The sequence below is a fragment of the Nanorana parkeri genome, unplaced genomic scaffold, assembly GCF_000935625.1.
Source record: "Nanorana parkeri isolate BGI_ZX_2015 unplaced genomic scaffold, ASM93562v1 scaffold1964, whole genome shotgun sequence".
Classification (NCBI taxonomy): domain Eukaryota; kingdom Metazoa; phylum Chordata; class Amphibia; order Anura; family Dicroglossidae; genus Nanorana; species Nanorana parkeri.
Window position 1 is genome coordinate 229,650 of NW_017308232.1, and position 15,328 is coordinate 244,977.

The following is a 15,328-nucleotide window of genomic DNA, read 5'->3' on the forward strand; positions in this document are numbered from 1 at the left end:
AGGCCTCATTAATAGTCTCAGTTATCCACAGGTATACATGTGAGCTTAGGGCTCTCTCTCTCTCTGTTATGGGAGCCAACTGTTAGGTGATATGTGCTGCCTGTTCTGGGAAACTCATTAGGGGGCACTCTATTAATCAGGAAATTACATGAGTTTAGTGTGGACTCAGGTCGCCTAGGGTGGATTCTGGGAAGTACTATTACTGGATTGACAATGAGTTTAGTTGGTTGCTCCGACGAGCAGGTGTTTTGTTGGTTTTATGCTATGGACTTGCTGTACAAAGCCCTCCTGAATGGAATGCTGTTTTCTAAAGCACACCCTAAGACTGGAGAGTGATGATATAAAAAAAACTGGTGTTAACAGAAAAGGTGTTAACAAACGTTTTTTCTGTTGTCTGAAGCCCTGAATCTTAATGAGCATGAATGTAGTAGGACTGTTGCAAAACTGCTCATGAAGGGGACTTCTAACTAAACATTGAGGGCATTTTGCCAGAGCAGCACAGCTGCTTACCATTCTTCGTTTGTAGTACGATGGCCAAATATCAAATTTACCCCTAAGGAGACTATCTGCTTGAAATGTGTGCGTTCTTTCCCTCTTTGCCCCAATTTCCTCAAACAATCTAAAACACGTTAGTGGTTTAATTAATGTCTCACTAAGCTGGCTCTAGTCTGCTGTTCCTACTTGACCAGTCCCAAGCCATAATGGAGGAGCCATACGTCATTTTAAAATAGTCGCTGTTTCTATTTGTTTGCAGCTTCTAATTGGATTAAAATATTAAAAGTAAACCTTAAATGCAATTAGTATTTTTCTACTTCATTACACCATAAAATACAACCTATTAAGTTGTAAAAAAAAAGTAAATTAAAAATGTAGAAACTAAACATAAAATATCTTATACATTTATGACTAATTTATACTGGGTGGGACAGTAGGAATATATGGTATTTGACCGCTTATGTTCTCTTCTAAAAGCATTGTCTGCCTCCCCGCTGAAATGTAAAGGCACAGCTGAAGGAATTAAGATCTACAGCGATGTGAAATACTTCACAGAGAGCATGAATCCTGTATGGCACCACAAGTATGTTGAACAATATTCATATTCAAGGTCTCACTATTACAATTAACAATATAAGTGTACATTATTAGTCTCAGAGTACTCATGGTGGCTGGACTCCCTGACCTTCTTGTTTAAAAAGTATCTCGGGTATCTTCGGGCTGGAGCCTCCTTACCATCTTGTCTTGAATTGTATTGCAATTGTAATGTCTTCCTTTATATTGTAAGGTGCTGCGCAAACTGTTGGCGCTATATAAATCCTGTATAATAATATCTCAAAGGAGAGTGCCTAGAGCAGCATCTCAGATAATAACAATACCATCTGACATACTGTTTATACATGATGATCTTTTTAGTGACAGATCATTTAGAATTTACATTTCAGGCTAAAATATCCTATTGTGTTAAAGCAAACCTGTAATTACACGCTAGAAACTTGCCTGAACAAAATATCCAGTGCTTGCAACCCCAGGCTGCTTGCTAGTTTCAGGGCTGTGAATAGCTATTTGACTGGGTTGTAACTGATGAGACTGCCCTAGAACTAGTATCCTTACAAGGGGTTGGAGTTCCAAGAAAAGAGTTGCAGTCAGAATCTTCTCTCATATGTCATAATGACCAATGTATCAATATTTTTTAGAAGTTTGGATGATTTTAGTTATGTTACAAAATAAAAATCTTCCAGTATATTATTTGAAGAAAAACATTCATAATTCATTAACTTTTAAAGAAAAATCATGTAATTATGTGTTGCACACAGAGATAAGAAATTAAGCAGTACAGAGCGACTTAAATCAGGAAGCACAATGGAACAGGTTTGGCTGCACATAACAAATCCGATGGATTCAGATCGGGGCCTGTACACTCTGGAACTGTTTGATGGCAATGACATTCATAAGCGAACTCTTGACCTGAGTGGTAAAGGTAATATCAACTCATCCTAAAATGTTTAAGTTGTTACTGTTAGAATGGAAGTCATAGGCATTTATAATGGCAGGGTCAGGTGCTATTTGAAGGAACTTAAACTGTCTTAGCTCTTGCTATGTGAGCTAAAAGATATTGTAGCCCATGAGCCAAAATTTCATATATCACAGCTTATCACTCTTGAGGTTTGATAGCTGCATTTGATTTCAGAAACATTTTTAGCTAGTGTAGAAAATACTAATGATCTTGCCAGAACATTAAGGACTCGTTCATACCAGGGGCAGCATTATGCAGTGCAGTGGTAGGAACTGAACTCAAAGGATTCAAGGCAAATTGCCTTTTCTATACATTGGGATTGCCTTGGGTAATGCTGCCCAAGACAACCCAATGCATATGGTGTGAATGGGCCCATATTATCACACAGATGTGTTGGATCTACTTTGCACAAACTAAATGACTGATTATTTATATTAATACCATTCCCCTCTGGTTGGTTGTAACCCAACTCTAGCCAAAGCCTGAGGAAGGATCGGAGATTCTGTCAATCTTTAAATGTAAAGTGACCTTTCATTTCCTGTTTTGTATGAGACACTTTACTGGTCAAAATGTGGGGGGACTTTCCCAACAGGAACACAGATTGCATTAAAAATCTCACAGAGGCTCTGACCTCCCTCACTGTGTTACAGAAAAAAAGTATATTTTGAAATATTTAAGGGCACTCCAAGAAAAACAAGAAAGAGGAGGAGGCCAAAGAAGATATGGACTGTTGATATGGAAAATTACCTTAGAGAGATGAGAATTAAAAAATGGGTGTTATAAGCAATGGATACAATTAAGTGGAATAGGTTAAACATATTCAAAACTCCAGTGCTCTTCTACCGGTAAGTACAGTAGATTATCAAGCACACAAAATAGCAGAAATTAAAGTTCTCATAGGTTACCTGAGTAAAACCTTCAACAATATGTAAAAAAAGAGGCTGCCTCTTGATAGAGGAGGGATAAGGGTTTTTTAGAGCCATTATTGCCTAATCTTACCCCTATTATTGTTCATGCACTTGCCCAAGCAGTGCAGCAGGAAGGATTTTTTTTGGAACCAGTACACGATCCCTGTACAGCTTTTGACAGCTTGTCTTTCTGCTGCTATATTTGGGTAAGGGCCGTATTTGAAAAAACACAGGTGTATGCAAAGGTACATTTATCCTTTAAGAGGAAGGGTGTATCCTATAATATATATTTATAAATCAATTTCCACAAAATCAGAGATGATTATATAAATTAATTTAATGAAACTTACAACTGAAAATACATTTATTATGATGTGAGTCTTTTATATATACTTGTGTTTTTTTTAGTATTTGATGATGCAATAGGCGACCAACAGAAATGCAAGTAAGTATATACAATATATACTTTTTGATACCAATCTAACATTTAGACCTGGCTAAATAAAGTAACATTCCAAGCCAACACCTAAATTCACAAAATAAAATACATAATTAATCTGCTATCAAGGATTCGTAAATCTGCTGAGCCACTGTTGTCATGTACAGTATACATCTCTGCACATTGCACAGCCAGGATGATCACCCTGCTCCATCCGCGTTTGACTTTACCAATTCATGGTTCAGTACAAAGCACATAGACATATGACCACAGACATTGAATCTAGGAAATAACATGACCATCAAGAATATTGTTATGTTAAATCTCTAAACCTTTCTTATTCAAAGGTTTTAACAGTACATGTTCGAATTGCATAAGAGAACCATTGTCAATTGGTCTTGTTGCAAAAGGAACCTAAAACATGTATTTGTTAATAAGATGTTTCTGTAAAAATGTATGTTATTTAAAACTGCATATCAGCTTGTGAAACATACAATAATTTTACCTTCTATTTTCTAGGGAAGTTGAAATAATAGAAAAAAGTAAGTGAAAGTTAACATTTGATATAAACAAGGACCCCCAGCATTCATATGCAAATGTATTTCTAATAGAAAATAGAGTTGCTTACTACATTACTTTAATAGACAATGGCTTGCTTTACATCCGAAATGTTATTACCTTACCTGGTGGTCCATCATGTCTGCCCCTTTTTTATTTTTTGTTGGTTTTTTTGTGTTTGTTATTTGTTTTTAACCTTTTCAACTGAGTATAGATTGATTTTGTCTCAAGAATGTTTAAATTCACTTACTGTTGAGTGACTCCCTACCTCTACTTGAAGTCTAGTATAAGCATGAACTACTCTTTCCATCAAAAAAAAAAAAAATGCTTTTTAGGGTTAGTCTTTAATTTTTGTCCTGCTAGTTTAAGGTCATGTCCTTGTATCCTTCATCTTAACTCTTTATTGAAAATACTAACCTCCTGAACTATATTCACACCCTTATTGTATATAAGGGGTCATGTACCCGCTTCCCCTCTTTCCTCAAGACTAGTTCTTGCAGTCTCTCCTGATATGTTTTACCCTCATTTTGTTGCCCATCTCTGCACTCATTCTGTCTTATCAATATCTTTTTGCAAGTGAGGTCCCCAGAACTGGGCACAATATTCTAAACAAGGTCTAACTAAAGAACTATATGGGAGAATCAGGACCTCCTTACTCTTGCTGGTGATCCCTCTCAGTGATAAACACCAGAATTCTATTCACTTTCCCATTGTTAGGCCATACTGTTAGCTCATTTTGCAATCATCTAAAAAAAGCACCCCCAAAGATGTTTCATGCTACACACAGTACTCAGTGTAAAAGAAGAGACATGTGGAATTCTGTGGCTTGGTTGCCATAATGCAGACATCTCTGCTATGTTGTAAGTGAGAAGTGAAACATCCAGAGAGAAATATACATAACAAGGCAATCTGAGATTAACAAACCAAACAATATTTCAATAAATTAACCACTGCAGATTAGTATCATAGAGCTGTCTTTCAATAAGAGCCACCATCAAACTCATAAGGGTCTCCTTACCTGATGTCACAGATTCCCTTCCTTTCACTCTCATTTAGGGCTCGATTATACATATGCGTATGCAAAACTTAACGCATGTTGCCATTTGTTATATATGTCACCTTAATGCACATATGCAGTGTAAAGAATCTCACGGCCTTCAGCACACCACAACGTACAGATGTGATTGCACAATTGCAAAGATGTGAAGGGTGCATTAACAGAGAACCATCTTTAACTTCCTATATTGGGTTCTCCTATTCATCCTTATTAAACTTTAAGAAATACAGAAAACTCCCTGCTGTACAACATACAGAAAAATCCTCTTTAAAGAAGAACTTTGGGCATGTAAAAAATTAACCCTTGCAGTGGGGTTACCCCTGCACTACAAGGGTTAAGTGGTTCTTTTGGTCTGGGGCCTAAATCAAAGATGATACATTCACCTGATCCTCGGTCCTATGGAGGTGACTGCTCACCTCTCCCCCCTCTCCGCTCCGGCTGTGACATGTTCCTCGGCGTCCTCAGGTCCAATGCAAGTCAATGGACGTGATGGCATCATGAATCCTTAGGCCGCTAGAGTCTAGGGGAGAAGGGGCTGTGGGGGTCAGTCTGTCAGCCAGACGTGACCAGGAATCGGGGGAGTATATCTTTTTTATTTTAGATCCTAGACAATAACAAGCACTTAACCCTTGGAATGTAGCCCCACTGTAAGGGTTAATTGTTGCCCAAAGTTGTTAAAAGTGCAGGAAAACAACTTAAGTGAGTGGATAAGCAACACACATACAAAGCAATATCAGTGTAGATACATAGTTAGTCAGGTTGAAAAAAAAGAGACAAGTTCATCGAGTTCAACCTATAGAGATAAGAGGAGATAAGAAGAGAAAAAAAGACTAAACAGAACACTATGCCCACAATTACCCACTGTTGATCCAGAGGAAGGTAAAAAAAACCCTATTAGGCATAGTTCAATTTGCTCCAACAGGGAAAAAAATTCCTTCCTGACCCCGTTAGGCAATCGGATATTCCCTGCATCAACAATCTCTGATGCTTAATATACCTATAAGAGCTCAATATCTCTTCTTTCTGTTTTGCCAAAACCCATTCTGGATACCCGCAAGTTATAAGGGCCCCCCTGAGGTGTTTAAATTCCTTCGTCTTGGCCTCTGTTTTGGTGGTAATTTTCTCTGCCTTGTGGTGTAGAGTTCTGATGACTCCCAGTTTGTGGTCTAGAGGGTGGTGGGAGTCAAATAGCAGGTACTGGTCCTGCAAGCACCACTCGTTCAAAGATTTTCCAACCAGCTCCATCGATCTTCTGTTGGCACCCACTGTGCAAATTTCAGCCAGTTCATGAAGAGCAGGCCAACATTCGCATAGTGTATGGTCAGCTGTAGTGAAAGGAGAAGTATCTCAGTGACAATAATGATACAATGGGGTAGACTACTATTGACAGTATAAATCACAGTTCCCACCTTTGAATATCACAGAGATGAACAATTGTGTCACTGGGCCCCATTTCCACTAACCTATCACCCAGGCCCACCACATAAGTACCTGTAGGATCCAGTATTCTGACTACTGTAGGGGGAAAAAATGTGAGCTCACACGTACTCTTGTAATTTGTGTCTTTATACTACTTCCAGATCGTGCTAAAGTGGTCCGAGGTCTTCCAGATCTGGCAACAATAATGATGGACAAGGTATGTTTAATAATGGTCATTGCCTTGTAGCGTATAATATATGTTCATGCCATAATATTTATTGTCATAAATGGTGTATAGATAATATATTGATGATAACACTATGCACAAAATCTAGAGTATCTACAATTTGGAGCAAAGCTCTTCTTACAAATTTATTTTTAAAAAACAGTACTTCAATTGACTATGATGGAAAGGCAGCACGGTAAATATCATTTAGCCAATATAGCTTTTTTATTAAATGTAACAGAAAAATAGTACAGCAAATTTTAATTAACATATTTCTACCATTATACATCACACATGACCACTCTGACCAATAAGGATAACAATAGAAGAGATGATCATTGGTCTCATTGGACCACTCGCTATTGCAAGTATTATGCTGCTATACAAGCTATAAAGTTTTCAGGTGTCGGGACTGTCATCCCAGCTGGTGCGGGTGGCAGGTGATGTTCATCCTTTCAGCTAAATGCAGCAGGGACCAGAGGGCTGAGGAGGGGTTGTGAGTTAGTTCACCATTTATTTCTAACTAAGCCATAGCTGCAGAGTGATATTCGGATCCAGAGCCATGGCACAGTCCTCGATGTGACCCAGTATCTGAAGACCCACTTAGTGGAAGCGTCAGAAGCTGCTTCACTATCCGCAATGTTGGGCCTCATTGAAAAAAAATCTCACAACTTCCAGTTTTACTACAGTAAGTGTTAAGGATAGGGGACTGAGCTCTGGTGTCATCCTTATCTGGTAGGGAGTTTCACCTCATCCATTCAGATTTGGTTGTTGATGCTTCAGGCAACTACTGAGCTGCAGGCAGTTCCCAGTCGTCCTAGTGAAGGTCTGTAGTTTTTTTTTTTTTCTGTGCTGCCCCCTCTTTAGCTTTCTGCTTTTAGGCATCCTGACTGTATCTGAATTCCTGTTTCCCACAACGGACGAGAAATAAAATTGTATTTTTTTACCATAAAATAAACTAAGGCATGCTAGGTATAAAGGAGGAGTTATACTTGGGGCTGGCTTTTTCTGTTTGTCAATGTCCTATTCCCCTGTATGTGGCAGTATAACCCAACTGTATCTAACTTCCTGTGTCACAAAAAGGGTACTAAAATCAAATTTGTTCCTCTGCTAGCTGAGTTAATTATCAGGTCAGTCTCCTACACTGACAAAAAAAATGTATAAGCAGACACTTCCACTTGATGCAAAAGGAACATGTGTTCATGCCAGTTCATATAATGCATCTGGTGAGCCTACTAATGTTGCTGCTCCACTGCTAGGGTGGACAATTGAAAACAATTGGGACTACAGCTTCAGCATTATCAAGTATGACAAAGTGTATGATCGTATAAAAAAAACAGACAAAAAAGACAACGTGAAAAGAAAATATTTGCCCAAGTGGTTGATTATTAATCCAGTCAGCTCAATGCAAGCATTAAGGAATTCTTGCATTATGGGACATGTACAAGTGGATAGCACTCTTGCCTTGTAGCTTTAGGTCCGAATCGCATTGGGGACTGAATGTTCATTTAGTCTGTATGCTTAAAAAAATCAGGTTGTATATTTCATTAAAACATATGACATATTTTTGAGTATTGTGGGGAAAGTGAGGTATAATCTCCTTCAGGGGCAGGTAAGGATATACATTATTCTATGCTCCTGTAATATGTTGATGCTATAGAAAATATTTAAATAGATATACCTATAATATACATTGATAGTCTATGGTGTGGTTTAACTCTGTTTTTAAGCCATGCTCCTCCCCCTTTTTTTGGTTTAATATAACTTTTATTATTTCACATAAACACACTTATACATATCTTCAAATATAGAGATATTACAACATAGTTTTATCCCATAAACTATACATCTCTCCATATAAAAATATCTACTACATTGCTTTTACTTTTACATTGTCTTTCATATCACATCCTGCAATCACAGCAAGTCCTCAATTTTCCAGATTTAGTGATGATAAGTGTCATGCAAACCAGAAGGCTAAGGACATCTTGTGTAGGAGATTAACTACTGTGGGTGGCAGTGCCAGAGAGGAGGTGAATATTGTAGCCTAGGCAGTTATTTTTAACATCTAGGAGGCATAGTTTAGTAAGATAAAAACTGATCTGGAGTTGGGCTTTACATAATTTCATTGTGTGTTATTTAAGAAAATAGTTTATATTGTACACATTTTTCCTTGAAAAGGTTGAACTTGCATACTGTATGTGACATTTTTTGTTGCTTGTATTGCTAGACTTTGTGTTTGACATGCCACATATCTGGAGACCCTGCTCCTGAAGTCTCCTGGCTAAAGAATGAGAAGAAAGTGATATTCAAAGATCGTTACAAACTTGATGTGAAGGGTACTGTGGTAACTATGACCATAGAGAAGATCTGTGCTGAAGATTCAGGCCGATATTGTATAACTGTGAAAAATAAATATGGATCAGAAGTTGGGCAGGTGACTGTAAGTGTATTTAAGCATGGTGAGGAGCCGGAAGAACTGAAGAACTCAATGAACATAACTGCAAATCTAGAGTCGCTGATGACACCATGAGTAGGCAAAGTTGTAACCTTTTATCCCAAAAAATGTGTAAGATCTGTGGAAAGATCAGAATGATTATCTTGAAATAAAAAATATGCTGTGCATATTAGCGTTTGTTTTCATTTCTCCATTTAGGACATTCTTTGCTAGTTTTAGCACTTTAGTGAACTGAAATTAATGCAATAACTTAGAGGTTGGGTTATAGGTTTAGTGCATATAACACTTTTAGTAGTTACATGGTCATTTTTTTTATAGAGGTCTATATATAAGGCCAAAATGAAGAAAAAACTAAGAAGGAACAAGGAGACAGAGGGATTTGGCTCTAAGAAAGTGGCAGTCCTTCCGCATAAGAGACCGTTAAGAGCTATGCAGTATGGCTGGCAACAATTTCAGACAGAAAGTAAGGAAGAATCTGCAACAGGGACACAGGCAGCAATAAATAGCCTACAGGGGTTCTTGCCTTCCCTACCATACTTTAAACACTATATTTCTGTCTTTGCTGTTGCTGGAGATGTATCCTTACTTCCTGTCTGGCCAAACAGTAAGTGAGGGTAAGCCTCTCTAATGAGCCTGGATAGCAATAAAACCAGACAGGGGTTCTAAACCTTCCTAAACATTTTAGCTGGACATACAATTTTATTCACTAAGCTGACAATCATTATTAGCCATTATGACCATAATCAGCAGTGACAGCCAATGAGAGCTGCAAAAAATCACAAGACTGACAACCATCATCATGGCCAATAACATTTAGCTTAGTGAATTGTAGCATGACTTTAGTAAGTGATGCCGAATGTGAAAGTAATCTGACTTAGAACATTTTTTCATTCTGACACTATCTGAGGTATATAAATGAGGTGTATATAAATATACAATCATGAGCCTTCTGTAATACAGGCCAAAGGTCAAAATTCAGATTTCTCAAACTCCCTTTAGAGCAGAATTAAAACTACATACAATTTAATTATATGCACCAATGTGTTGATGTAATATACATGTAAAAATACATAGACAAATACTCAGAAGTATCCATGAAAAGCCCAGAGCTTACTGTGGAAATTGTGCTACTAATATCAGCAATCATCACAGGCTCTAAATGCATACTTGTATTTGGAGCTTTTCATTTTTTTGTTCCAGGGTTGTGGCCTTGTCATTGTCAAGCAATAGAGGTCAGTGAACTTTGTATGACACAAGCCACCACTGTAAGGTTAGTAACCTGGACTTCATTCAAAAAAAAAGTCTGTAAGGCCACAGCATATCAGTTACCACTCTTACTCTTTCTTTCTGTTGCATTTGTCATTGTCAGTTCTGCAAGGTCAGCAATCTGGGCTTTATTCACAAACCTAAAATTCAGTGTCTCAGTTACACAGATTCATTTGCATTCATTGAATTCCCCATGTAACAAGGATAGTTGTTTCATACACACACTATATTTCTGCTTCCTTTTTAGCAAGAGTTTATGAGATTCGCATTTAATTTTCTTTATTTTAATAGTGGTCTTCTATTATGTCATTTCCCTGCCACACTCAAGACAATATGGCCAGTAATTTCAGCTGCCTAGGACCCCATTCAGAGAAGCCCATTGCAGTATAAGTAGCAACACTACTCTTCAACCAATGTGCAAGGATCAAGCATTATTTACCTACAATTAGCCTTCCATTTCCTTAAAATAAACTTTAAATTCCATGTCATGTGTCCTTCACAACACTGCACTTCTGTCTAACATTATTGGCTACTGGTCACAGTCGACTTGCGAAAAAATGTCATATTACAGTAATATATGCCACCAGTAATATATTACATTTGAGTCTTTGCAGCTAAAGAGCGTAGCATGGGGAGTGTGTTTTCAGGGTTTTTTTTATCCGGCTAAATGACACCACTGGCTTTGCTCATACAGAGTGCAGAAGGGTGATTCGGCATTACTTGACAGTCTGTATCAGTATGCAAACCGCTGCTGGTAATGCTCAGCTGTAGGAATACACCAATACGGATACTTGTATCGTGCCGATACTGAGTATTTGGGCAAGTACTTGTACTCGTCCAAATACTCCGATACTTACCCCGATACCGGAACTTACGGTCAGAGAGAGATTCCTTCTAGCCGGCAGTGCCACGAGGGAGAATGGAGCCGGCTTCCCGGCCACTCAGGAAGCAAGGCGGTGGGTCAGGATTGGCTAGGAAGCCGGCTTCACTTGTTGATAGGCAACCTGACTTCTCTGTTATTTTAGCTCCCTAGGCAAAATGAGCACATACATAGAAGACAAAATCAACAAAGCGCCACCTCCCTGTGTGTAATCTTTTTTTATTTGAATAATAAAAACGGTTATAAATACTCACAATTATAACATTTCAGTCACGCTTGTCAATAAGAGACTACAAGATTAAAATCCAGCCTAAAAGCAGCCGGTGCCTCGATGGTATGGTGATGTGACCAGAGGCAGCTTTTTATACGCAGTTGGAGCGGAACATTCCTCAGACACTGATCTTGTGGTCTGTTATTGACAAGCGTGACTGAAATGTTATAATTGTGAGTATTTATAACCGTTTTTATTATTCAAATAAAAAAAGATTTCACACAAGGAGGTGGCGCTTTGTTGCTTTTGTCTTCTGTGTATCTGATGAGAACCCCAGAGTCTCTTTGACGAGCAGCCTCTCCAAAAGCTGTGGATATTTACAAGAAAGATTATTCCTGGAGGATTGTGTGATGGTAATCATTAGCACCAAGAGTTAAATTGACTTTTAAAATGAGCACATAACCCGTGCAGTATGGGGGTAGCCCCACTGCAAGGGTTAAGATTTTATTTGCAAAGAGTTCCTCTTTAATTAAACAGGACCACATATCTGCGTCACTGAATTTCCTTCTTGCATTGTACTCTTCTTATGTTTTTTTCTGTCAAGTAAAAAGTGAAACTTGATTGGTCACTTAAGACAGATCTTCACTTTTGTGCTTTTAGTTCCAGTGAGAAGCCTGATAATGTTCAGTGAATCCTGGGAGAGCAATGCCCACCAAAGGCTCCTGCCACCTTGCACGACAATCTGTAAGTAATATCTTACTATCTCTGGTGGCTCATGTTACTTACTTATGCTTACAGTAGTCTTTTGCTGAACTACAGAAGTGCTCCCCTCTCCACAAAATAGAAAGTAATTGTTTCAAGGTCCAAGATAAGTATTGGGAATGATGATTAGACTCCTTGAGATAACACAGGCAGAGTGAACAAATTCTGAAATCACCAAAAGGTATTTTTGGCACTATTTTTCCTTGCTCCAGCAGGCTCCCTCATTCGTGTAACTGGTCCCTCTTTGTTATGGTGCTCCCAGCTGGTGTTCACACGCTGATGTCATCAAGTCAATATCTCTGCATTGTATGCGAGGATGGTGAGGGACCATACACAACCCTTCAGGTTGCATCAAGGCAAAGGGCTAAGCACCAAAGCCTGCCGGAGCAAAGAATAAGGTAAGTATTACACCTTATTCCTTGCAGTGGGGCCCCCAGCACAGCTAGGTACCTTTTTTATTCCCAGAGTTGAGTTTTAGCAAAAAGGGAACAAATAGGAGAAATTCAGTATTAGGGTTTAAATACACTTTCAGGTCTATTCTCAAAGGGGTTAAGAGTTTGGAGAAGGCAGGAGAAGTGAACAATCTACGACAACATAGCTGAACTGGAAAGTGAGCTGAATTGGAGAATGTTTCCAGTTCAGCTGTGTTCTGATAGATTCTGATTGTTTGATACAATTATGTTACTACAGTTATGATAAATCCATCATAACTGGAATTTGCCTTTTCCAAAGACAAATTCCAAAAACAAAAACATGACCATCACCTCATCCAGCCAGTTTCGATTGAAATTGAAAATGATCATTCTGTATATCTATGGTCACTAATAAGAAAATGTCCAGCCATCCTGGGACAGCTATTTGTAGGTAATAAATACATCAAATAGATTTTGCTGCCACAATGCTATTGTTTTTTCCAGAGCTAAATCTGTACAATGGATATCTTTCTACAATTCACCTTCTATTCTTAAAGTTTATGCCAAGTCATGTTGTAGCTTTGGATTGAGTGGGGGAGGATTAGAAATCCTGTGTTTTTTTTGCTATCCATGGCTCCATTAGAGAGTTTTCTTCCTCAGTTTTGCCAAACAAAGAACTAAAGGAAAATATAATGAATCTAATTTAATTGAAGTTACCGTTACCTGTTTAACAGTTGTCATTATGGCTTCATGCATACTGTTCGTTGTCCTTCGGAGTAACATTTTTTTGGGCTGTCAGACTAAAATATTACATAATATTCAGCAATGCAGACAATACTTGACAGTGAACTGTGGGTCATTTCCATGACCATCAAACAAACCATTAATAATTGATAACCACTGGGTTAATAATTATGGCATGCATTGCCTAAGTAAGTATGTCTAGACAGATATATAGTGCCTTAGCGAAAGAAAAGTACTATCACTCCTGTCACTCCTAAACAAGAGCATCCCGATCCATCGCAAGATTTACTATGGCATTCAATGGGACCTGGAACGTCTATGCTCAGGAGAACTATGAAAATTTCTTGAGGACTGTGGGTAAGAATTATATTTACTGACATGCACAGGAAACTCTATGAATTGCAAATATCACAATTTATGAGAGATAAAGGCATAAATAACGATACCATACTGTGTTACAAAAATCACAGTAGCTGAACGATTGCTATTGGTAATATGATTATTTATATTTTACAGATTGTAGAAATAGTTGTATTATACTATATTATATAATGATTTACAATTGAGACATGTGCACGTTGTGTACTTGTGAAACAGCAAAACATTAGATTTCTGTTCCTATAGCGCTATTACATTAAGTGCCATGATGTCCTGATCAGTGGCATCAAGCTCCAACGTTTTGATTGCTGCCAGTCCTGCTATGATGTACTGTGAAGAGACAGAGCAGTGATCCAGCTGAGGGGAATGAGACAGGGTGAGATATTTCTTCAGCAACACTAAAAAGAAAGGTTCTTGTGTTGCTCATAGAAGCCATGGTAAAATTAAAGAATCCATATTAACAAACCATGTGGATCACAAATTTTGGAACTAAAATATGGGAAAAGGATCCATGAAATTACCTTTAAAACTCAGTAATTACATTCCAAAACATATTTTTTAAGGATTAATTTGTTATGTGTTTTTATTCCAGGTTTGCCTGAGGACATCGTTAAAGTGGCAAAAGATGTTAACCCTGTGATTGAAATCCAGCAAAATGGAAATGACTTTGTTGTTATATCAAAGACTCCAAAGTCTTCTCAGAGTAATTCCTTTACTGTTGGGAAGGAAGCAGAAATCACAAGTGCTGGTGGGAAAAAGTTTAAGGTAACAACCTAAGACTACTCCAAAATAAAAGTTGCCTAAACCTAGGAGTTATGAATGCTTGTAGGTTTTGGGGGTTTTTTTGGTTAGACGTTACACAAAGTCCCAGTCTGCCAAATGGGTTGACATGACTATAGATTACTAACTATACTTTCCTCTGAACCATAGTATAAGTAGATCACAGAAAGTGTCACAGCCAGAGCAACTAGAAGAGCATCGGATCTGTCACTCTACAGGTCTCTACACTAACCTTAGTCTGAGGTTAGTGGTCAACGATGGCTAAACCTTTTTTTTTTTTTTTTTACTTTGGAATTTTGTAGAAGTGTAGAACCTGTTAGAGGTTTATATTGTTGTGTAAATCTATGTTTGTGGGATTTCTCCTATATTGGAAAATTCCTGCAATGGAAACACCAAAGGCAATAAAATATTTTTTGTAGAGTAAGATAGGGTTAGAACTTTGGCTGTTTTTTATTGGTGTCTGTGTGCTAGTTAGAGACATTTTCCCTAACATCCTGTCCCAGTTTGTGTTTTTATTACTCTGCCCCTGTTACAAAAATACATAATCTGTTGTAGCGACATGAGACACTGGTACAAGAAGTAAGAGATGAACTCTATATCACCCTACCATGATAAAGGAACCCCGTACATTTCCAAAACACCCTACATTATTTGCATATGTAAACTTGGTCAAATTAAATCAGTGAAATGACAGCAAGTCTTAGCAAGCACGTGTTTGTTGAGGGGAAGGGTGGGCAAAATAAAAAGCCCAAAATATGAAAATAATTCATAGGTTCAGTATTCTGTTATGCTTGCACATATAAAATATGAGGAAAATA

The 15,328-nt window shown here is 37.9% G+C and overlaps 2 protein-coding genes across 2 annotated transcripts in view; both read left to right on the forward strand.

The window, feature by feature from the left end:
* Positions 1-9,151, forward strand: part of MYOM3 (myomesin 3) — an 89,625-nt gene extending 80,474 nt beyond the window's left edge. Inside the window, exons 32-37 of the mRNA XM_018572187.1 lie at positions 973-1,078; positions 1,812-1,975; positions 3,328-3,364; positions 3,878-3,900; positions 6,554-6,609; positions 8,849-9,151. Coding sequence (XP_018427689.1) covers positions 973-1,078; positions 1,812-1,975; positions 3,328-3,364; positions 3,878-3,900; positions 6,554-6,609; positions 8,849-9,151 — 689 coding nt within the window. The remainder of the gene's footprint in view (positions 1-972; positions 1,079-1,811; positions 1,976-3,327; positions 3,365-3,877; positions 3,901-6,553; positions 6,610-8,848) is intronic.
* Positions 9,152-13,615: 4,464 nt separating this feature from the next.
* LOC108800223 (fatty acid-binding protein, liver) overlaps positions 13,616-15,328 on the forward strand; it is a 4,435-nt gene continuing 2,722 nt past the window's right edge. The window contains exons 1-2 of the mRNA XM_018572190.1: positions 13,616-13,709; positions 14,323-14,495. Coding sequence (XP_018427692.1) covers positions 13,643-13,709; positions 14,323-14,495 — 240 coding nt within the window. The 5' untranslated portion in view covers positions 13,616-13,642. The remainder of the gene's footprint in view (positions 13,710-14,322; positions 14,496-15,328) is intronic.